This window comes from Carlito syrichta, unplaced genomic scaffold, assembly GCF_000164805.1.
Source record: "Carlito syrichta isolate Samal-C Ts95f unplaced genomic scaffold, Tarsius_syrichta-2.0.1 Scaffold308168, whole genome shotgun sequence".
Taxonomy (NCBI): Eukaryota; Metazoa; Chordata; class Mammalia; order Primates; family Tarsiidae; genus Carlito; species Carlito syrichta.
The window spans coordinates 325,480-348,580 of NW_007252264.1; the positions used below are offsets into that span (position 1 = coordinate 325,480).

At 36.9% G+C, this 23,101-nt stretch overlaps 1 protein-coding gene across 3 annotated transcripts in view; it reads right to left on the reverse strand.

Moving 5' to 3' along the window:
- Positions 1 to 23,101, reverse strand: part of ANGPT1 (angiopoietin 1) — a 258,861-nt gene that overhangs the window by 82,289 nt on the left and 153,471 nt on the right. For all 3 annotated transcript variants that reach the window (XM_008065155.1, XM_008065156.2, XM_021716105.1), the window contains 2 exons: positions 19,756 to 19,911; positions 7,273 to 7,394 (listed from right to left, as the gene is read on the reverse strand). In XM_008065155.1, the coding sequence (XP_008063346.1) occupies positions 7,273 to 7,394; positions 19,756 to 19,911 (278 nt within the window). The remainder of the gene's footprint in view (positions 1 to 7,272; positions 7,395 to 19,755; positions 19,912 to 23,101) is intronic.

The window sequence follows — 23,101 nt, forward strand, 5'->3', positions numbered from 1 at the left end:
AATGAATATTTGTATACCTAACCCTGAATTGTGCCCCACATCCTTAAAATAAATTTTTAAAAAAAGAAAAGAAAAAGAAAGCCCATGTGCTTCATTTTTGTATACATGGTGTGCTAGTTTCCTATGCTGTACACCCTGGTGAGTAGAAGGATTTCTTCTGGAATATTCTTTTGCCTGGCTGTGCTCCTACCTTTGTGAAAGTTGGGATTAGATTAGAGATGAGTAGTGCTGTGAAACCAAGTCACTTGACCAAATCTGGAGACTAACAGATGCTGTCTCATATTTGATTCAGCTGAAGGAAACTGCATTGTGACATCATTCATATATCTCTTTTCCATTGTTTTGGAGAGCAGTAGGAAACATACTGGAAAAAACGAATAAAAGTTTACTGCTTTGTCTTCCACTTTGTGTTCATATCAATCCCTTTGTGAGCAAGGTAAATATTAATGTTTTTCATTTACTTGAGTTTTTGTTTATGTAATTTCAATTATATGGGTGAATTATGGATCCCTTACTTCTAAGTATTGTTTCTTTGAGGTAAGAAACAAAATCAAGCTTCAAGATTAAGGTAGTATCCAAAAACAGAAAAAAAAAAATTCCTAAAGAAAGCAAACTGGAAGTGTCTTAGAGTGATCCCCCCCCCCCCCCACCAGACTGTTAGTAAAATGAACAGCAGAGCAAACATTGCTAATCCTATTCCTGCCTTGTGCTTTGGGCCATGCAGGGAATAAAAAAGGGAATCTAACGAGGCCAAAAATCCATTTTCAATCCTACAAGTGATGCTTTTAATTTGTCAGGATGTAAGTCAGCAGAACCTCTCAGCATGTTTGTAAAGTATAATCCTATCCATAAAATATTCCTCTTCATTTTGCCAAAGAGGTAGTAGACCTTCCTGAGGGCCAGCTCACCAACTTGGCGGCTGAGGCCCCCTCATACTCAAAGCTGGTAAATTACACAGCCAGATACAACCCCTGACATTCCTTGGGGAGGAAGCAAAGCTTAATTTAGATAATCCCGGCTGCAAAGTGCATTAGCTGATCCAAACCAGAACGGGCCAAGTAAAGACATGTTGTTCCTACATTTCAAAGATGCCTCAATGTGGAAATAGCTTCTTGTTGCATTTGGAGGATTAAGATTTATATAAGGAATAACTAGGGATAATCAATAAACTAGTTTTTAACAATATAAACTGCTTCATGTGTGACTGTGACCTTGTCTCCACTTGAATTGAAGAAGCACATTTCTTTGTTGCTGTAGAAAGTATTTGGCAGAGTTCCTCTAATTCCATTGTACATATGAAAATAAACAATAACAATAAACAGAGAAGGGAAAGTATGCTATGTATCACAAATGAATATTTTTGGTTTGTATTTTTAAAAATATTTTTAAAAAGTGGTTCATGGAAGAATATGCCTGGTTTAAAATAGATGTTCTACCAACACTTCATTACACATATTGGGCACTTCAACAAGAAGACAGGTAACTTTAGAGATACAGCAATTGATAGAAACATACTCCCAGGACCACATGTAAGATAATTTCATATACTTGAGGGGTCCAGGGTCAAAAAAGAAAGGGCGTAGTATAGGAGTTAATATGCATGTAATTTGTTGTCAATATGAGTACAGAAATGAATTTCAAATTAAAACCCATATATCTGAATTCATTGTGAAATATCTTTTTTACTAGCAAAGATAATTTCTATATACTTAAAAAATTGACATTAGCAATAAATGATGTGATTTGTATATGTAAGAAAACCCAAGTTTTCCATAGAAATTAGAATTTAATAATAGAAAAAATTCATCAGCAGAAGGCACATAATGTGCTTGGGACTAGAAGTCAGACTCCTCTGAGATGCTGTAGTACATGGAGATGCCTCCCTCTTTGGAGAGTTTGCACCCTAACTCAGTTTTACTGATGGAACAGAGAAAAACTTTTAAGCAACGTGTCTTAAGAACATAATATTTCATGGAGAGAATTCCATAATAGAAAATGGTGACCAAAGTTGTATCAAACATCACAATGGAAAGAAACAAAAATCCCAGATGACCTAGAATTCAGCTAGAAGGAATAACTATTAAAAGAAAAGGGGGATGAATAAATAAAGGAAAAAAGAAAAGAAAAGGAAGAAAGAAAAAGCAAAGAATGAAAATGAGGAGGAAAGAAAAGAGACAGAGAGACAGGGTACCTCAGTACAAGCTACACTTAGAGGCAGTAATGGTTTTGTTGCTAGGGATGAGATTTTCAGGCCTCCCAGGTTATTTTATGGTATTGTAGCACCTGAAGTGTCAGATATAGTACAAAAGATACTGCACATATCAGTAGGGGAAGAATGGGAGAACATAAATTCATGCTGGCAACTTTTAATTTATTATTATTTATTTATTTATTTGTTGATTTATTTTAAAGATGTGGGGTTCAATTCAAGATTAGGTACATAAGTGGTCACCATACGGGTAAAGTTTGGGCTTCCCATCATTCCTCACTTTGCCTGGTTTGAGATCAGGTGCCCTTATTGATGTTATGTCTCTCCCCACCCCCACCCCGTGTTGTCCCGCTACTTCCAATCCCTTTCTTAAATGTTCAGGGTCCATTTATGAGTGAGAACATGTAGTACTCAGTTATTTTTTTCTGTAATAGATCACTGAGTATTATAGACTCTAAATTAATGCAAGTTGCTGTGAAGTTCATAATTTTGTCCTCTTTTATGGCTACATAATATTCCATTGTGCATATGTACCATTTTTTTTTTATACAGTCCACTTTCAAGGGGCAGCACAGTTGGTTCCATGTTTTTGCTGTTGTGAATTATGCAGCACTACACCTGTGTGTGCAGGTGTCTTTTTAATAAAATAATTTGAGTTCTTCCAGGTATACTCCCAGAAGGACTGCTAGGTTGTATGGTACATAAATTTTTAGATCTTTAGGAATAACTACACTGTTTTCCACAGAGGTTGTGCACATTTACACCCCCACCAAGAGCATAGAAGCATTCACTTTTCCCCACATCCTCTCTAGCATATGGTTTTTTGTTTTGTTTTGTTTTGTTTTGAGTTGGAGTCTCACTCTGTCGCCCAGACTGGAGTGCAGTGGCCGCTCCCGGCCACCTCAGCCTCGACCTGCTGGGCTCCAGCAATCCTTCCGCCTCAGCCTTCCAAGTAGCTGGAACTACAGGCACGCTCTACCACACCCCGCTAAATTTCTATTTATTGTAGAGATGAGGTCTCGCCAAGTTGCCCAGGCGGGTCTCGAACCCGCGGGCTCAGGCAATTCACTTACCTCGGCCTCCCAAAGTGCGGGATTACAGGCTGAGCCACCAAGGCCGGCTGTTGTTTTTGATTTATTGATGATGACCATCCTGACTGGAGTTAGGTGGCATCTTAGTGTAGTTTTAATTTGCATTCTTTCATGATTAATGAGGTTGAGCATTTTTTCATGTATCTATTGGCTGCTTGTATGTTTTCTTTTGAGAAGTGTCTATTCATATATTGTGCCCACTTTTTCATAGGCTTTTTGTTTTTTCCTTTTGGTACATTTGAGTTCACTGTAGATCCCAGATGTTAGACTTTTGTCAGATATACAGTTGCCAAATATTTTTTCCCATTCTCTGGGCTGTCTCCCTACTCTCTTAATGGTTCTTTTGCTTTGCAGATGCTTTTCAACTTGATGAGGTCCACTTGCCTATCTTATCTCTTATGGCATGGACATTTGGGCTTTGATCAGGAATTGGTTGCCAATTCCAATTTCTATAAGGGTGTCTCTTGCGTTTTCTAATGTTCTTATAGTTTGAGATTTTACATTTAGGTGTTTGATCCATTTACAGTTGATTTTTGTGTGTGGTTATAGGCAAGGGTCTTGTTTTAATCATCTGCATGTGATCAACCAGTTTTCCCAGCACCATTTACTGAATAGGTTCTCCTCTCCCCAGTGGTTGTGGTTTTGCTTCCAAAATCTCTATCCTGTTCCATTGGTCTTTATTCCTGTTCTTGTACCAATACCAGACTGTTTTGATTATGGTAGCCTTATAATAAAGTTTAAAGTCTGGAAATGTGATACCTCCTGCTTTGTTTCTTTGTCTAAGGATTGATTTAACTATTTGTGGTCATTTATGTTCCATATCAATTTCTATATTGTAGTTTTCAGGTCTGAGAAGAACGATGCTGGTAATAATGGGCCTAGCATTGAATCTGTAGATTGCCTTTGGCAGAATGGATATCTTAACAATATTGATTCCTCCAGTAAATGAGCATGGAATTTTTTTTTTTTTCATTTATTTGTGTCTTCTTTAATTTATTTGAGCAGTGTTTTGTAGTTTTCTTTGTAATGTCTTTTATTTCACTTCTTTGGTTAGGAGGATGCTGAGGTATTTCTATTTTGGGGGGAGGGGGCTGTTGTGAATTAGACTGCTTTTTATTTGGTTCTCTGCCTGTTTGTTGTTGGTGTATAAGAATGTGTTTGTCTTTTGCGTGTTGCTTTTACATGCTGAAACTGTCAAAATTGCATATCAGTGCAAACAGGTTTTTGACAGATTATCTTGGATTTTTTAAGGATAGGATCAGATTCTCAGCAAAGAAAGATAACTTAACTTACACTTTTTCTATTTGTATACCCCTGATTTCCATCTCTTCCCTGATTGCTCTAGCTAGGACTTTCAACACTATGTTGAACAGGAGGGATGAAAGTGGCAGCCTTGTCATATTCCGGATTTCAGGGACATGCTTCTAATTTCTGTCCATTTAGCAATCTGTTGGCTGTGGGTCTCTCATAGATGGCTCCTACTGTTTTGAGGTATGTACCCTCTATGCCTAAGTTCGAGGGTTTTTTATCAATAAGTGATGATGGGTTTTATCAAAAGTTTTTTCTGTGTCTAATGATATGATCATGTACTTCTTGTTTTTACATCTGTTGATATATTTAACTACATTTATAGTCTTGTGGATGTCAAACCAGTCATGCATCCTGGGAATGAAGTCTACTTGGTCATGGTGGATGATTTTTGAGACGTGTTATTGGATCCAATTTGCTAGAATCTTGTTGAGAATTTTTGCATTTATGTTCATCAGGGATATTGTCCTACAGTTCTCTCTCTTTGTTGGATCTTTACCTGGTTTGGGTATCAGTGTGATGCTAACTTCACGAAATGGTTTAGGGAAAATTTTGTCTTTCTCTATTGCCTGGAACACTTTTAATAGGATTTGTATCAGTTCCTCCAAGTATGTTTTGTGGAATTCCATTGGAAAGGCAACTGGTCTAGGGCTTTTTTTTTTTTTTTTCCCCGTAGGCAGTTTTCTTATGGTGGAGTCAATTTCCTGGGTTGTTATTGGTCTATTTAGGATCTCAATTTCTTCTTATCTGAACCTTGGGAAGTTGTGTGATGTCAGAAAGTTCTCCATTTCATTTAGGTTTTTAGTTTGTTTCCATACAGGTGTGCATAGTAATCTCTGATAATCTTTTGTATTTCTTTAGAGTCAGTTGTGACTTGATCTTTTGCATTTCTGATTGTGTTTATTTGGGCATTTTCTTGGTCATTCTGGCTAGGGGTCCATTGATCTTGTTTAGACTTTCAAAGAACCAGCTTTTGGTTTCATTGATTTTTTTTCTATATTTTTGCCTTCTGTGTCCCATATTTGGGCTTTTACTTTGATGATCTGGATTCTTCTGCTGAAGTTAGGGTTTTAGTGGTCTTGCCTTTCCTATGCTAGCAATTTTTAAAAGATAAAGCAAGTAATAACATCCTACTGAAAGATGGATTAAAACCACCCTAAGTTACACCTATAAACAGAAATATTGTGCAGTTACTTTCACAAATAGCATCTTGAAATATGTAATGATAAATGGAGTTCATGTTTAGTTACAAAACTAAAGCATAAAGGAGTGATCCTAGATCAAGAGATAACTGAGGTAAAGTATACCTGTTTACACACATGTATATGTCTGGCGACTGTGAAACTGTAGTAGGATAAATGCTATTTTTTTAACAAGATTTTCAATTCTAGAACAATTCATCATGCAGCAAGTCCTGTCAAGTTTATTTATAGTTATAGAGTTTACCCCATGACACAGTGCAAGGATAAATAAATATAACATTTAAAAATACAAGTCATAGACATTAATAATAAACAGCCAGGTTTCTGTTTTTCAGGCAGAAGTTTAATTGTAATTTTTGCCATTATGGTTTACTTTTAGCATGAAGTTGGAAAGTCATTTTGGTTTCTAGATAGTAAGAGGCCACGTTTTACATTGGAAGCAAGCAAAGGAACCTGGACTGCATTCCCTGTTCTGCCACTAACAAGTCATATGACCTTAGACAGGTCACTCTTTTCTACTGAGTCTCTGTTCCTCCATCTGTAAAGTAAAACAGAACTAGTAGCCTTCTCAAGTGCCATCCTAGTTTCAAATATGAAGGGAACTGCAGTTCTACCAAGTCAATTAAATTAGTATATATCAATGCAATGGCCTTTAACTCAATATTATGTGCAAGAACTGATAGTTCAAGTTCCCCAATGCCAAAAGAAAACACAATTAAATACAAGATAATTATTCTATAGAGGTCAGTGTTTTGAATTGTGCATCACTGATTTTGATAACTTCAAAATAACGTAGTCTTTCACTGTACCAGCTCTCAAGATATCTGTCTCATTTCACTTACCTGAAATGGTTCATAGTTTAAAAAACAAAGCTGTGTGATGATATATATAAAGCTAACCAAATAAATTTATTATGCTCCAGTAAATGGCTTTAAGGAAAAAAAAAAAAAAAACTTCATCAACTTTATTGTCAAATAATTTCCTGGGGAAAAACATACATTTTGCTTCTCTCTAGTGCAAGATTTCTTAATTCAATCAACTTGTTGCTTTTCAAAAGACTAAGAGTTGAGGGTTTGAGTAAGAATTAGAAGCTTTATTTTTTCTTTATTGTTACAAATTTCAATGCTACTCAAAAATATCAATATTTTGTGTCATTGAATTTAGTCCTAGAATCAATTGATTTTTGTAGATATGATGGGATTTGAACAACTGAACATTAGACAAATTAGTGCTAAAAATTATAAAACACAAGTATTTCAAAAGTAAACAGCAGTACTAATGTTATTATCGACACACTTGCTGTATTCAACTTATGCTCTGCTTTTTTTTATATTGACAATTATTTTGGTTGTTTATTTCTTTTTTGTAAACTACCTCAACTCGATTTTTTTAAGAGTAGGAAAAGCAGTGGGGGATACAAATAAATACATTTGTAATATTTTCTAAATAAAAGAATCCTCACCTGTTTTTCTCATGAATCTTTAGGATTTCATTTGTCTGTTGAAGAAGTTGCTTTTCCAGCTTGTATGTTGATAATGAATTTTCCAGAAGTTGTATTTCAAGTCGAGAAGTTTGATTTAGTACCTCAAAATAAAAGATAAATATATTTCAAACTTCAATCATAAATCAAAAATAATAGAAGCCAATGATTTGAGACTCATATTTAGTTTTATTTTCTTACTTTATGCATTTCTTTTAAAAAAAATTTTATTTTAAAGATGTAGGGTACAATTCAGGGTTAGGTATACAAATGTTCATTATGCAGGTATCCTTGTTAATGAGGCGTGCCCTCCCCTCCCCCAGCAGGTTCTCACTACTACAAATCCCACCCCACCCCGGAAGTTTCCCATTACTGCCAAACCTCTTTTTAGTAGTATTGTGATAATTTTTATTTTCTTTTCAAATGATATTTCTTCAAAGGTAATTAATCAAATGGTCTACATTCTACTAACTAATGCTTTACATGTCTTTTAAACATTATATTGGTTTGAAATTAAGGTTGCAGTTGAATAAAAACATTGCGATTTTGGTTTTTGTGTCCTGAAAGCAAAAGATTCTGCTGTGTTAGTTACTTCATATATTTTAACTACAATATCAGCAAATTTAAGAGTAGTAGTACAAAATCTTAGATATTGTGGATAATAAGAACATACTGCAGGCATTAAACATAGTCTTGCCTTGATTCTTTGCCTTTCAAAAAAGCTTAGAAATGTGCAAAAAACTCTTGAAATAGTTTAGACAGACTCATCATTATACATTTGTAGAACATCTCTTCTGTTAGATCATGTTAGCCCTTCTGGATGTCACATCGTTTATTAGACATGAACACTTGTTGAATGGGGAATTGTTACCATCACTTGACAAATGAGGAAACCAAGGCTTAGAGAAAAGCCCAACTATGCATAGAAACCAAGAGAAGAGCTGGGTTTCAAACCATGTAGTTTGACTGATTCTACTGTTCTACACAGAAAACTAAGAAAGAATCATACCATTCTGAGTTTTAATCTGAGGAGATGATGTGACCAGGAACCCAGACTGCACTAAAGATAGATTGTCCTCATCCTTTCCACTACTCTGAGTCTTCTAGAAACTAAATTATCAGGTCATCTTGAGTCACAAAGGTCCATGTTACTAGTCAGGCCTTCATGTGGCATGAGTCTGTGAGCCATGTACCCAAACCTATGATTCTCCAGGCAAAGATCTCATACCCTAGGCCTCACAGATGCCTTCAGATTATGTCAATGCCCTGTTCCTGTCTCAGTCTTGTTCTTCCCCCCTTAAGAGAGATATAAAAGGCAATAAAGAAGGTAAATGACTTAAAAACTTCTTCCATTATTTGAAAACTTTTGTAATTGCCACACCTTCCTTAACACTACTGAATGAAAAGACCTGGGGGAAAACTTTTGCAGGGTCAGTATCAATATAAAGTGTCTTCCACTAAAAAGTTATAAAATTCCTCCATTTATGTAGCAAGTCTAAATCTAGGATTATATCAGATGCACATATATTTTCAAAATATGCGGACAGACCCAAGGTTGAGTTTAGGCTGCAGGAGGTTGCAGGGGAGGGGGCATATTTGAGAAGGGCAAGGCAGCAATTAGGCTGAAGTGATAGAGGCTACTGCCTCAGTTGCAAATTTAAATGGGTGTCACAAATATCAGTAATCAAGATAAGTAATATATTAATGCAGCATTTTAGAAAATTAAAGTTTATGCAAAAATTTCAAATTGAATAGAATATCATTTTTAAACAAAGACAGTATCTGATCCTGTACATGTATGATTTGGTCTGACCTGATTTCACTTGCCCTACCCTATAGTCCTAGCCCTACACGGGATGAGGTGGAGAGGTGAGATGGGACTGGAAATGGCAAGATGGACCACTGTACTTTAAAAAATTTTAAGCCTCTATGATTTATTTAAACAGTTGTCATGGATCTGAAAGCCAGACTAAAACTTCCTGCTACTTAGCATATCTTATGTTTGTGGAGTGTTTTGAAGTTTATAAAAATATTTTTCTATTGGTATCATTTCATTTAGGGGGGGAAGGGTTTGAATTTAGAGTTCGGAACAGTTCAGAGAAAAAAAAATTAGTAGTGAATGCAAACGTTGGAGATACACAAGATACAACTTTCAACTATTAAACATATTTTTGTCCAGGTAAGACTTTTTTGTTTGTTGTGTGAAAATTTATAAAATAATAAAACAGGAAATGAAACACTTAAATAATTTGGTGACACATAAAACAGCAATTGGCACAGAAAGGATATTCAATATTTGTTTATGAATGTGAGGTATATTTTCCCACCAAATCAAACATACCTTATGCAGCTAAATAAAATCTATTTTCTTCCTTATTTACCATACTCTCTGACCATACTTCCTGGCATGCTCAAACACTAAATTCTTTAATTTACAAAGGACAGTAAATATTTTTCTCCATATCCACAAAGGGCAAAATGAAATCATTCAAGATTGAAAACAAAGATGCCATAGCTAAGTCTGGAAACCACTACAGCTCTTCAATTGTCTTCCTCCTCCTTTGCCCTACCTCTAGTCTATTTGCCAAGATTCAACCAGAGTGATCTTTTCAAAAAACAAAACAGATTATGCCACCTCCTATATTAAACATGTTAATAGCTTCCCTTTGCAGTTAGAATGAATATCAAAGTTCTTAGATGGATCTACAAGGTCCCACGTAATCAGAACCCTGCTTAGTTCTTGGACCCACCTCCTGCCACCCTTCTCCTTGTTTATTATACTCCAACTACATTATACTCAACATGCCATAGTCATTCCACCTCAGGGTCTATGCACTTGCAGTTTCCTCTGCCTGGAATGCCCACTTCTTCTCAGATGCATGACTGATTTCTTCTTATGATCTAAGTCTTGCTCAGAGAATTCCTTCCTGGTCTCTATCTGCAAAGTAACTGTCTCCTCACCTTCCATCAGGCCATTCTATTTTATTTTCTTTATAGAATCATCACTAAAAAAAATTATCCTGTTCATTCATTTGCTGTCTTTCTGCCTCTCTTATTTGTTGTCAGTTACATGAAAGCAAGAATGCTCTGAAGCCCTCTAAGCCTCCAGATTCCAGCTTCCAGGGTACTTATAGCTATGTTTTGGATTATATGCTGGACATGAACAGTGAGTTGTTTTTTCAAGTTGGGTCATGAACACAGAGAGGATAATAGGGCTCACATGGACAAGTTAAACTTCAGTTATGACAGCTCAAATCTAAAGCAACATCTGAACCTGAGAGGAGGAAGGGGACCAGTCTCAAAAGTCCAGGCTAAATGCAGGTCATCCTGGGCCAGTAGAGAGCACAAATGCCATTCCCTTCTCTTATTTCCCCATCACCTTGACCCTATTGCTGCTTTATTTCAACTCTCTCCACTGATGTATTAAACTAGGCCTGAAGTTCAAAAGTGAACAACTGAGAGAATTGTATAGCAAACCATGATAAATTGACCACTTTCTTGCCATGTGTCTATGGAACTCACTGCTTAGCAATAAAAGAAGTGTTCCATTAAAATGACAAAAGACATTTCCTTCTCAGCCTAAACACATCCCAAAAGCACATCTTTGGGGAAAGAAAAGAAAAAAGGAAGAAAGAAAAGAGTAAGAAGTATATGGAGCAAGCCCCCCAAGGAACAATATCAAAGATTTAATTTTCCAAAATATGCTTCAGAGTAAGAAAGACATAAAACCTGAAATTGAAGATTATGGACTATAAAATCTTAGTTCTTTCTTTAGACAATAAACAAAAATTTAAAAATAAAAGTTATCAGTTTCCCAGATAAAGTGAGCTAAAAAATTTCAGACAACTTCCTTTTAATGCTTCAAGTTGGGTCATGGCCACAAAGAGAATAACAACTGAATATCAAGTGCTGCTGATCTTTAAATTAATATTAATGACATAAAAGGTAGAAATAGGGGTAGAATATAAGGACCATGAAAGAAAATATTTTTTGACAGCACATTAAGCCTGAAATCAGCTCTGTTGACCTCTGCTTCCAGGGTTGTGTTTCTTTTTGTTCTAGTTATTTTTTTTTAAGTAATCGAAAGTATAATACCTTGGCAATCAGAGTTTTACAGATGAATGAAGGCTGATGCATGCAGAGGAATGAAATAGTCTGAAAATCATTATTTTGGAGGTAATTTATTTGGTGAATGATGGGCAATGTAACTAAGTATTATCCTACAGGTTATTTGTTAATTTCTAAGGGAAAAATGAACCACTGATATGTGATGATATGGAGGCTATGACATTAATCAAGTTACCAAACAGTTTCAATGAAGGTGGGGAAATCTGGCATGTGTGTCTCCTGAGGGTATGCAATAGGACATGACCAGTAATTTTATAGAGCACCCCCTACCACAATTTTCAACTCAACCTAAACAAGCCCTTAGACTTAATTTCCCACATAAAGAAACTACAGAGGACAGAAGAATAAATTGAAAGGCACAATCATTGTTAGACAAATTTAATATATGAGATGATTTCCAAAACAATTGACCCAGTTTCTTAAAAATGTCAATCTCAAGAAAAAAAAAAAAAAAGAAGTGGAAGACTGCTCCAAAATTAAAGGGACTATTAAACCTTGAAAAACAAAATTAGGGTGCCTGCCCACCAGACACTCAATCTTGCAAGACCGTCATTGACGTCTCGCTTCTGCTGCACTCCACGTCTCTGTGCCATTATTTGATTTCGGACAGGAGATAAGATTTACTTAAAATGTTCAGACCTGCATATCTCTCCTGGAGCAAAAGCATCAGACTAGAAAATCTTCATTAAAATTAAGATGTGAGGACTTCCAGCAAGATGGCGATGGGACAGGTTGGACTGTGAGAGTCTTCGCGAAAGCAAGTGTCCATAAAGACTCTCGCTTTCCCCCAGGTGGCTGCTGGAGGCTCTTGGTCCTATGCACTGTTCGCTACCACAGCCATTGCCAACACCGCCACCACTGCCCCACCTGGTACAGCCCTTGGCTTCCGCCCTGTAGAGCTCCGGGCTCCTGCGCCAGCTGCATCGCCCCACCCCACCCTGCGCCAGGCCAACCTGCAGTGCCTGGCTGTCTCGCACTCCACCTCCCCCAGTTCTACCCCCAGCCATGATGGGAACACAGATCAGCAGGAACCCCAAAACCAGGCAAAGACTTGCATTGCCCCACCCAGCTCTGCTCAGCTCCACCCAGCCTCCAACTTGGGACCTAAGGTAATCACATCAAACTGGGAGAGACAGAAGCCCCTCTCTGACACTAGATCAGACACAGGTAAGATCTGATTGGCAGACTTAACAGGCAGCAAGCAGACTGAGTCCAGATCTGATCCACCCTCCTTCCACTGTAGACCTGAGGCATCTGACCCTAGCTGTGAGCAACCCTACCAGCCTTTGATGAGAGCTAGAGCTCAGAATTGAAAGGACACTGGGCTTACAGGGATGATCTAGAAAGAGCTTAGTTCCTTGTTTTTATTTTTATTTTTAAATTTTTATTCTTTTGTCTGTCTGTTTTACTTATCCTTTCCCTCTTTTCTCTCTTTTCTCTCTCTTCTGACTGTTATTGACAACGTTTTCATACTTGTTTTGTTTCTTTCTTTTTTTTTTTTTTGAGTTGGGGTCTCACTGTCACCCAGACTGGAGTGCACAGCCTTGACCTGCTGGGCTCCAGAAATCCTTCTGCCTCAGCCTTCCAAGTAGCTGGAACTACAGGCACACGCTACCACGCCCAGCTAATTTTTTTGATTTATTGTAGAGATGAGATCTCGCCTGCCCAGGTGGGTCTCGAACCCGTGGGCTCAGGCAATCCACTCACCTCAGCCTCCCAAAGGTGCAGGATTACAGGCTGAGCCACCGAGTCTGGCTTTGCTTTGTTTCTATTACTTCACTGATTTTTAAATTTTTTATTTATTTTTCTTTCTTAAGACTTCTTGTTTGTGTAGGGGAATAATACATCAATAGGGAGGTTGGTTGGCTTGTGTGTTTGTAAGATTGTCTATGTTTTAGTTTTTTTTACTCTTTTCTGTCTTTGTGTCTCTTTTCATTTGTTAGTTGGTACATTTGTCTGTTTTCCCTCTTACTCTTCTCTCTGTCCACCTTCTTACCCCCTCTCCCTGTTCCATTGTTTTCCTTTCTTTTACCTCATTTTGCTTTCAGGGAGCAAGCATATACCCCCATTGCATGGACAGAATGCAAGGCAATGTGAAGTGGGTTTCAGGGTACCCATACACCTGACAGTGAATACTAGGATCTGCAGACAGATTTTGAATCACAGCTCCTCCCTCAATTAAATCTCAGAAACTGCAAAAAAGTAGAGCCCCCAACCCACAGTACAGCTTCAGAATTGAACAAAATTAGAGGATTCACGTAAAAGAATAGGAGACTGAGAAAACAGAAGTAAAAGCAGTCCCGCCATCCCTGAACAACAGAATTAAAGAGGTGCGAAATAAAGGAAAAACTAGGGAGGAAAATCTACACAAATGAAGAAAACCCAACAGAAGAATATAGGTCTCACACAGACCCATGGGAGGTCAAACAATGAGAAAACATACTTTCGAACGTAAACAATGAAGATCCCCCTAGAATGACTGGTCTCAAACTATAGACCCAGATATCAAGACATTAATAGATAGATTTAAAAAAATTGAGGAGATACAAGAGGAAACTAGGAAGGAGTTGATAACTGAGATAACAGTAGTAAAGAATACTGTGAATGAAATAAATAACAAACTGATAAGCATGGAAAGCAGAATTAACCAAGCAGAATAAAGAATCTCAGAGCTTGAGGACCAAAATATAGAACTAACCCAAACTGTCAAAAACATAGAAAAGAAGCTTAAAAAGACAGAACAAAACCTTCAAGAGATGAGCAATTATTTCAAGAGACCAAACCTAAGAGCAATTGGATTTCCTGAGTCAGAAGGAGAGAGGAGAGACAGAGTCTACCCTGGAACAAACATTCCATGAAATTATTCAAGAAAACTTTCCTCATCTCATCAGTGATGCAAAACTTCAAACATAAGAGATTCAGAGAACCCCTGCAAGACAACAAATGAGAAGACCAGCTCCCAGATACATAATAATTCACCTAAACAAAGTAGGCATAAAAGAAAAAATCCTAAAGGCAGCAAGAGAATAAGGTCAGACTACCTACTGGAGAAGACCAATTAGTATAGCAGCAGATTTATCTACAGAAACCCTTCAGACTAGGAGAGCTTGGAGGTCAATCTTCAAAGTCCTCAAAGATAAACAATTTCAACCATGAATAACCTATCCAGATAAGCTAAGCTAACCTTCATCAGTGAGGGAGAATTAAAATCTTTCCCAGATATCCAATCTGTAAGAACTTATGCTACCTCTAGACCACCTCTCCAAGAAACACTTAAGGAAGTATTAAACACAGAAGAAAAGGGAAAAAAAACCAACAACGTTCTTCACAAGACTACAGGAAAAAGATTGTAAATACATGAGTCAACCCAAAAATCAGAAGAAAGACAACAAACAAACAGGAACAACAACTCTATAAGAACCTTGTGATAGGGATCAACTTTCACATTTCAATAATTAGTCTGAATGTGAATGGACTAAATGCACCACTGAAAAGACATAGAAGGGCAAAATGAATAAAATATCACCAGGCAACAATATAGTGCCTTCAAGAGACTCATCTCACTAGAAAGGATACTTACAGACTCAAAGTAAGAGGATGGGAAGCAAAATTTCAGGTGAACGGAACACAAAAGAAAGGAGGAGTCATGATCTTAATCTCAGACAAAATACCCTTTAAGCTATCAAAAATTTAAAAAGATATGGAAGGTACTATCTAATAATAAAAGGTTCAATCCATCAACAAGAAATATCCATACTAAACATATATGCACCCAACATAGGAGTGCCAGCTTTCATAAAGCAGCTTCTAGGTAAACTCAAAAAATATACTGACTCTAATACTATCATAGCTGGGGACTTTAATACCCCACTCACAATCCTAGACAGATCACCAGGACAAAAAATCAGCAAGGAGATCCAGAACTTCAATGTGACTCTTGACCAAATGGACTTAATTAATACCTACAGAACACTCCACCCAATGACCATACAATATACATTCACTCATCACTGTATGGAATGAACTTTAAGATTGACCACATCCTTGGCCATAAATCAAGCATAAACAAATTTCATAAGATTGTAATTTTGCCACGCACCTTCTCAAGCCACAGTGGAATAAAAATAAATATGAACACCAACATAAGTCCCCCAAAACCCACAAAGACATGGCCCCTAAACAGCATGATGCTAAGCAACTCCTCGGTCAACATGGAAATCAAAACAGAGATTAACATATACCTAGAAACAAATGAAAATGAAGAAACATTTTATCCAAATCTCTGGGATGCCATGAAAGCAGTAGTAAGAGGGGAATTCATATCTCTACAAACGCACATGAAGAAAATGGAAAGCACCCTAGTTAACAGTTTAACAAATCACCTAAGGAAGCTGGAAAAGCAAGCCCATCAAAACCCTAACTTCAGTAGAAGAATCCAGATCACCAAAATAAAAGCCCAAATCCGGGACATTGAAGACAAGAGATAATACAAAAAACCAACAAAACAAAAAGCTGGTTCTTAAAAGGATAAACAAGATCAATGGTCCCCTAGCTAGACTGACCAAGAGAAAAAGCCCAAATAAACACAATCAGAAACACAAAAGATGAAGTCACATCTGATGCTGAAGAAATACAAAAGATTATTAGATATGTATACTTGTATGGAACAAACTTGAAAAACCTAAAGGAAATGGAAGATGGGTCAGAAGAGAACTTTGAACAGAAGCAGTTAACTGCAAAAATATTCTGACCCAATAAGAAACATTGAGTGAATATATTTTCTCTGTACTCTGAGAATCTTAATGAGTCATTGCCCGGAAGTGGTCACTAGGGATTGCAGTATCTGCACCAACACAGTGATGGATTTCAGAGCACTACAGTTGGGAGCATTGGTGGATTACACTCCCCACAGTAGGAGATTGGAAAGGTACAATTTTATGACTGTAAAGGAAGGTCCCATACCTAATTAATTTGAAAGAAAAGTAAGAATAAAATGACTTAGAAACATTTTGCCACATTAACTCAGTTCAACTCATTGAAGACAAGAACTGCTTTATTTGTTATTGTATTTTGTATAGTATCTATTAAAACATTAAGCATCAAGAAAGTACTCAAAATTCATCATTTAAAATTTGATTAAATTTCATTTCTAACACTATAATTCCCATATAAACTATTAGAAATTGGAGGAAACTTATGCTCAGTGTCTCTAGGAACTTTCCTGGAGTCCATATAGCTATTGAGTAGCAAGGACAGCTCTAGATCCTAGGATCACATGAGGCAATGTGATTGGCATGTGATAGAATGGCAACAATAGGTGGTATCATCATCATCTTTCGTAGGGCAGTGGTATCATTTGTAGGAAACATTCAGTGGCTGCTATTAGGTCCACATTACCTTTTGCTTTATCTAATTCTGTCTTATCTTCTGCTTGGTCCCACTTATTGTCTTGAAACTCTCAAGAAAGAAGAGAACCACAAGAAAGAGGCAGCATGCACAGAGAGCTGGTAAAGCACATAGATTCTGATGCTGGCCTGTCTGAGTTCCTATTCTTGCTCTATTATTCACTAGTTATTTCAGTTGGCCATGTTTCTTCGCCTCTGTGTTTCAGTTTCCTCATCTTTGAACAAGAGATGATAATACTAACTACACCATAATAATATTTATTATTAGTGTTAGGTAACCAATATCTGTAAAATCACTAAGAGATGAGCCAAGCAACAATTATTAGAAGTGAATTTTAATGCAATTTGTTTGTCAACTAGTTCTCCCAAAGCCATGTGTGCCTGAGAAAGTAGTGAGAAATAGAATCACACGACAAGAAAGTACATTAATAATCACTGAAACTAACCCCTCCATATTGCACATTTGGAAAGAGAATCTGAAGGCAATGAGATATTGGTACACATTGATAACAGAGTGAGAAAAACACTAAGTCAGACTAAGGAGGAAGGAAAGGGCAAGTTGGTGTTTCTTGATTCTCACCATTATGGCAAGCAGACTTATTTAGATGTGCTTATTACCAGTCTGTTTTCTAATTATGATGCTTATCCAGCACAAGAATATCTTAAAATGTCATTGTAGTAAAACCATGGCCCTTCCAAAGTTGCAAGTTTAGAAGGTCAGCAGAGAACTAGAAAGCAATAGTTTTTCTTTGTAAATCATCGTGTGAAACCTAGGGCACTCAAGCATATTGCAAAACCCTTCTAAGAATTCCTGAAATTACTGAGGGCCTGAAGTCACTTTTAAGAACTTGAAGCCAAGTTAGATAAATATAGGGACAAAATCATGAGAGCATACCTGGACCTCACAGAAAGATCTATCGGTTTATAAAAGCTTATTATAAATGAATAGAGGGTATTGAGGTTAAGGAATAATTCAGAATATGTTTTGTAGACTTGCCCTGCATCAGGACTTGAATGCACTTGAGTGGTTATATGTAAATAGAACATGTCCTGTTGTGGTAGTTCAAACAAGTACCACAGGGGCATGCATTTATCTGAAAAAAAGTTTGGAGCATCACAGCTACAATAGCACAGACAATTGGAAGACATTACAATGAAGATGAAAAGACACATAGGCTTTACTTTTTAAGATAAATCATGTTTGAGCCAGTGTCTTCCCCTCCCTGCCTCCCTCTCATTGCTAGTTCTGATAAATTTGTCATTTTTGAGATATTTTCTGGGTTTTAGCTATCTTAAAATTGTTCTTTCTGCATCTAATAAATTTCCATTGGCCTTTAACGATACATATTAGTTGTTTCATATAGAGAGTATTTATTCTTTTTTTCTTTGATATTTCTATGCTATTTTCCATAAAGCACACATCTCCTGGCCTTAAGGATGCAGAACAAGTTATTATCTCTTAAAACCTTATAAAACATGCATCTTAACAGTTTGGAGATTAACATGCAAACACCGGGATATTTTCTTCCACAATTCAAATTCCTAGGTGGAAAGAGAGCAAACACAACTCAAGAAAGAGTTTCTTCGAAGATAGAATTAAAAAAAAAAAAAAAAAAACCCTACCATGCATTTCCTAAAAGTTATGGTAACATAAATGTATAAAAATTTAAATGTGCAATCAAGTAAGATATACTGTGTATTTCAGTTTTTTAATATATGAGAGCGTTTTGTAGGAGATAGTGAACCTTCTGTTCTAATGTAAACCAAAAAATATAGTCACATATTTATAACACAAGAAGTCAAACTCGATGTGATGATAAACAATTTAAAAAGTCTTTTAGTTTTCAGTTACAATATGCCGTTTGTTCCCTTTCCATCCCCCATGTTTATCTGATGTTCATGTGTAGCAAAAACGATTCTTCAGAGTCCATGGAATTTATTTCTCCCATGTATATTTAAGTTCTTATTCAAGTAGTTAATCCTTAGTATTACTAATCAAGGAGGGAAAAGAAATGAATACACTGGAGTGTGAGTCTTGTATTCTATTCACTAGCTATGTCATGGTGAGAAATTGTTCACAACTCTTGACATATCTGCTCAAAACGATTTTCATAAAAACCATTTGTATATGGCAAAGTTGTATGTTTGATATAAAATGTCCCTACCCTATAAACTGTCATTGCCATTTTTCTTTAAATACCAGCACAGCTGTAATTTCACCAACACAAACAGACTGAAATAGAAATAAGATTGCATCTTATTTTTGAATTTATCGATTTCAGTTTTGATGTCAAAAATCAACTAAATTGAAATAGTATCATCCTTTGAGTTTTAGAATGGTGACTGGAATAAACACTTTCATGGTTAAAAGGGGACCAAAAGGTCATCTTCTAGTCATCAAAACAATATATCCTGTCTGCTCTAAACTGTGATGGTGGGTTGTGGCAGTGATCATATTTTTACTGATTTCACTCGAATAAGTATGTCATTGGATCAATTCATGTGAGGTTTTCCTTTCAATCTACAGAATGTACACACCCTTTGTAGGTGCCATATATGGCTACAGAATTATCAGAGACAAGACAAGGCAGGTCAAAGGCGCCAATTTGACCCAAATGGTTATTTTGCTTGACACATATCATATCACAGTTGGTAGCTGCAGTATTTATTCGAATTTAAAGGCTAATTAGGTCATTGTCAGCTCTGTTTTTTGTAAACACATACAAAGTAAAATATACCAACTTTCATTAAATAAAAAGAAACATACATAGCATGTCAGGTTGTCATTATTGTTATTACCAATGAACAAAAATGTATGTCTCCCCAGTCTCAGTGCTGAAGTATGCTCTGTGTTTATGAAGCAAACAAAAGGAAAAGAAAATAAATAAATAAATTCTGGCTGAGTTTGTAGACGCTGGCCCCAGTGGCATACCTGGGTCTCAACATCTGTCAGCTTTCTGGTCTGCTCTGCAGTCTGAGACAGGAGACTGGTTCCTATCTCCAGCATGGTGGCCGTGTGGTTCTGAACCGCATTCTGCTGTATCTGAGCCATCTCCGACTTCATATTTTCCACAATGTAATTCTCAAGCTGCAAGAGATAAAGGACAAAGCGTGCTACATTATAAAGCAAAGACTCCCAGTTGACGCATGTACTATTTACAATGACAAAACAAGACACAGCTGGCAAATCAGCCATCTGGCAGGAATCCTCTGCATCTCTGGGAGCAGGAGTAAAGGAAGCAGAGCACACAGGAATCCAGTTGTCAACAAACTCCTAATAGACTGATAACCATACATATATATATGTGATAATCGCAATCATAATAATAATTTGCACTTGGATCATTCTTTCCTGTTGTCGACATTTTCTCATTTAACCTTCGTAGCAAAGATCTGGGTTAGGCACAGTTGGCCTCATTGTTCTGTTTATTTGATAGATGAGGAAACAGAGTCAGAGAGGGCCAATAATGAACACAGGGTCAGCCAGCAAGAATGCAGCAGAGTTTATATAATCATTTCAATCTAAATCTTGGTGCTCTGGTTTTTCTGTTAAACCATACTGACCGCTCATCTTAGAAAAATCCAGCCCCCTGCTTCCATTTTTATAATAATAAATAAAATATCATGCTGCACTGGGGGAGTGGGATGAGGAGAGGAAGAAGGGCAGATACCCCAAATGAGAATCTTTCAGGGAATATTAAAATATGTGCAATGATATATGAAGTGACCCTCAGAGCCTGCGAGCCAGCTATAGCCAATCTCCAGACTCCTTTGCAAGCTCAGAAATAGGCACTGCAAGTCCAGCCTATGTGGGTTATTTGCCTTTCTTGCCTTGGGTAATATAGGCCTTCATGACACCATATTAGAGCACACTCTGGTTGTAAAATTAATAATGCCATAGGGGCCAAGGAGCATTATTAAGTGACTTGTCATGAGAGAGCCCTCAAGGCACCTGAAGGAATAACGCTAAACACACACACTGCTCAAAAACACAGAAGCAGCCTGCACCTCCTGTCAATGTGCTCAATTCTCCCCAGCACCACGTGGTGACTGCATTTTATTACTCAGTTACACATGTGGGGAAATTGCATCCCAGCAAAGTCAGGTCCAAGGCCACACACCACAAAAACAGCCAGACTTGGACCTGAGCACTGAAGTCCTTAACTCTCATACCAACACTTTCAACCACTTGGTAGCTCTGCCAAGTTGCGCTTTGCAAGCCGGGTTCCAAATCATTAACAGCTACGTGACTTTTCCTGATGTAGTGAACCATAATATATCCACTATTTTATAATCCATAGTAACGTTATTATCATGTAATAAATATCATCTAAACGTAAATTCCCCTTTGTGAAACTTTGGCAGCTCACTTTCTAACATCATCCCTTGCTTATTTCTATTTATCCAACATGAATCTGCCCCAAGCTAACAAAAAAAGAAAGTTTAGAATCAAACTCATATTATTATTAATAAATTCAAAATTTGTTCTTGGTCAATATAAGAGAATTCCCCTTCATCCTTTATTCCCAACTTAGACATAGAGAACAAATCTTGAACCGATAAAAGTTTATCATACAACAAATATAAAATAGATTAGAATAAATATCTGAAAATTATCAAAATGTAAGACTTCTAGGCCAAATCTTGACTTTATTACATTTGAGCTAACATATTTCAGCAATGAGGAAAAGAGCAGATCAGAGTAATAAACATCTATCATGTTGGATTTCATATCATATATTTCCCTTTTACTAAAGACATCCCTTCACTTTCTTTTGTAAAACGATCTTTCACCCTTCAGAACAGATGCTTCAGATAGAGTTTTCCCATGCTAGCTTCAAGAGTGGGTACATGCTCAAGTCTGGCAAACCAGAATGTTCTGCTCTTACAGCAAGTGTGAGTTGTTCAAGAATGAAAAGATACTCCAAGTAAGGCCAGTAAGCCTCAGTTCTGGGATTTTGTCAAAGTAGATTACAAAAGAACATTTTAATCTGTGGTTAATAAGCTGGTAGCATATATGGCTGACACAGGTGATGCCCCTTTTACAACTACAAAACCAGAGCCAGCCTAAGAATGAAACTAACCTAGAAAGATAGATAGAAGATTAGATAGACAGATAGATAGATAGATAGATAGATAGATAGATAGATAGATAGATAGAGGGATACATAGAGACATAGAAACACAGAGACAGAGCCAGGTGATATAAATAGGATACTTTTGAGCATCTGAATGCAGCTATGTATTTAGCTAACTCCACCCTTGGACGTTTGGTTTTAAGTTGCATGATCTTAATAACTTCCCTTGAGCAGACAACTTTTTTCCCCCTTTAATCACACTGATTTAGGTTTTTAACACAACCAGGAGTTTTGACTACTACATTTGGCAAATGTTTAGCAGTAAAAGCCTCCGATAAGGAAACGTTAGCAGTATGTTTCTTATTTGTCCAGGGAACTTGGGGTTATATGTGAATGTGCAGATCCTAAAAATGGCAGATAAATCTCCATTGTGAAGATGACACCTGTCATTTATGGCTGAAATTTACTAATTGCCTATTATGCAGCAGGCACTGAGTTAAGCATTGTCCTTTTTAACCTCACTTAAACTTCACAACAATTTTATATGTAATAGCTGCTTCACAGATGAGACTATTGAGGTTTAGAAGCCCCAAAACAACTTGTTCGAGAATGAGCATGAACTAGCCCCCAACTCTGAAACCCATGCTCTTAACCTCTAACTGATTTAGTTCAGCACTGTCAATTACCCTATGCATTTTATTATATGACTTTTAAACCTTGAGTGTTCATCAAAACTACATGAGAACAATTTTTAAATGCAGATAAAGGTACAACACACCAGAAATCTTCAAGAGCATATACTGTACTAGGATACTATATATTTTATGAGGCTTCTCAAAGTAATTATGAGTCAGGCAAAGAACCAGTGCTCCACAAAGTATGGTCCACAGGTTGTAAGGCGATGAGGAACTTGCATTAGAATGTAAATTATCTTTGTCACTCAGCACTCAGCACACTGTGCTGAGTGTGTGTGTGTGTGTGTGTGTGTGTGTGTGTGTGTGTAATATATAGGTAAGAAACTTGCACCAGAATGTAAATGAGAACATCTTCATTGAGTATTCATTGAGAAAGTCTTGCATATATGTGTGTGTGCATGTGTGTGCTTACCAAGAAATTTTGTTTTCTACGCAGATTTCCTTCCTGAGAGAGAATTCACTAATCAATGAACTCCAAAACAGGATCTGCTTGATAATTGTGCAT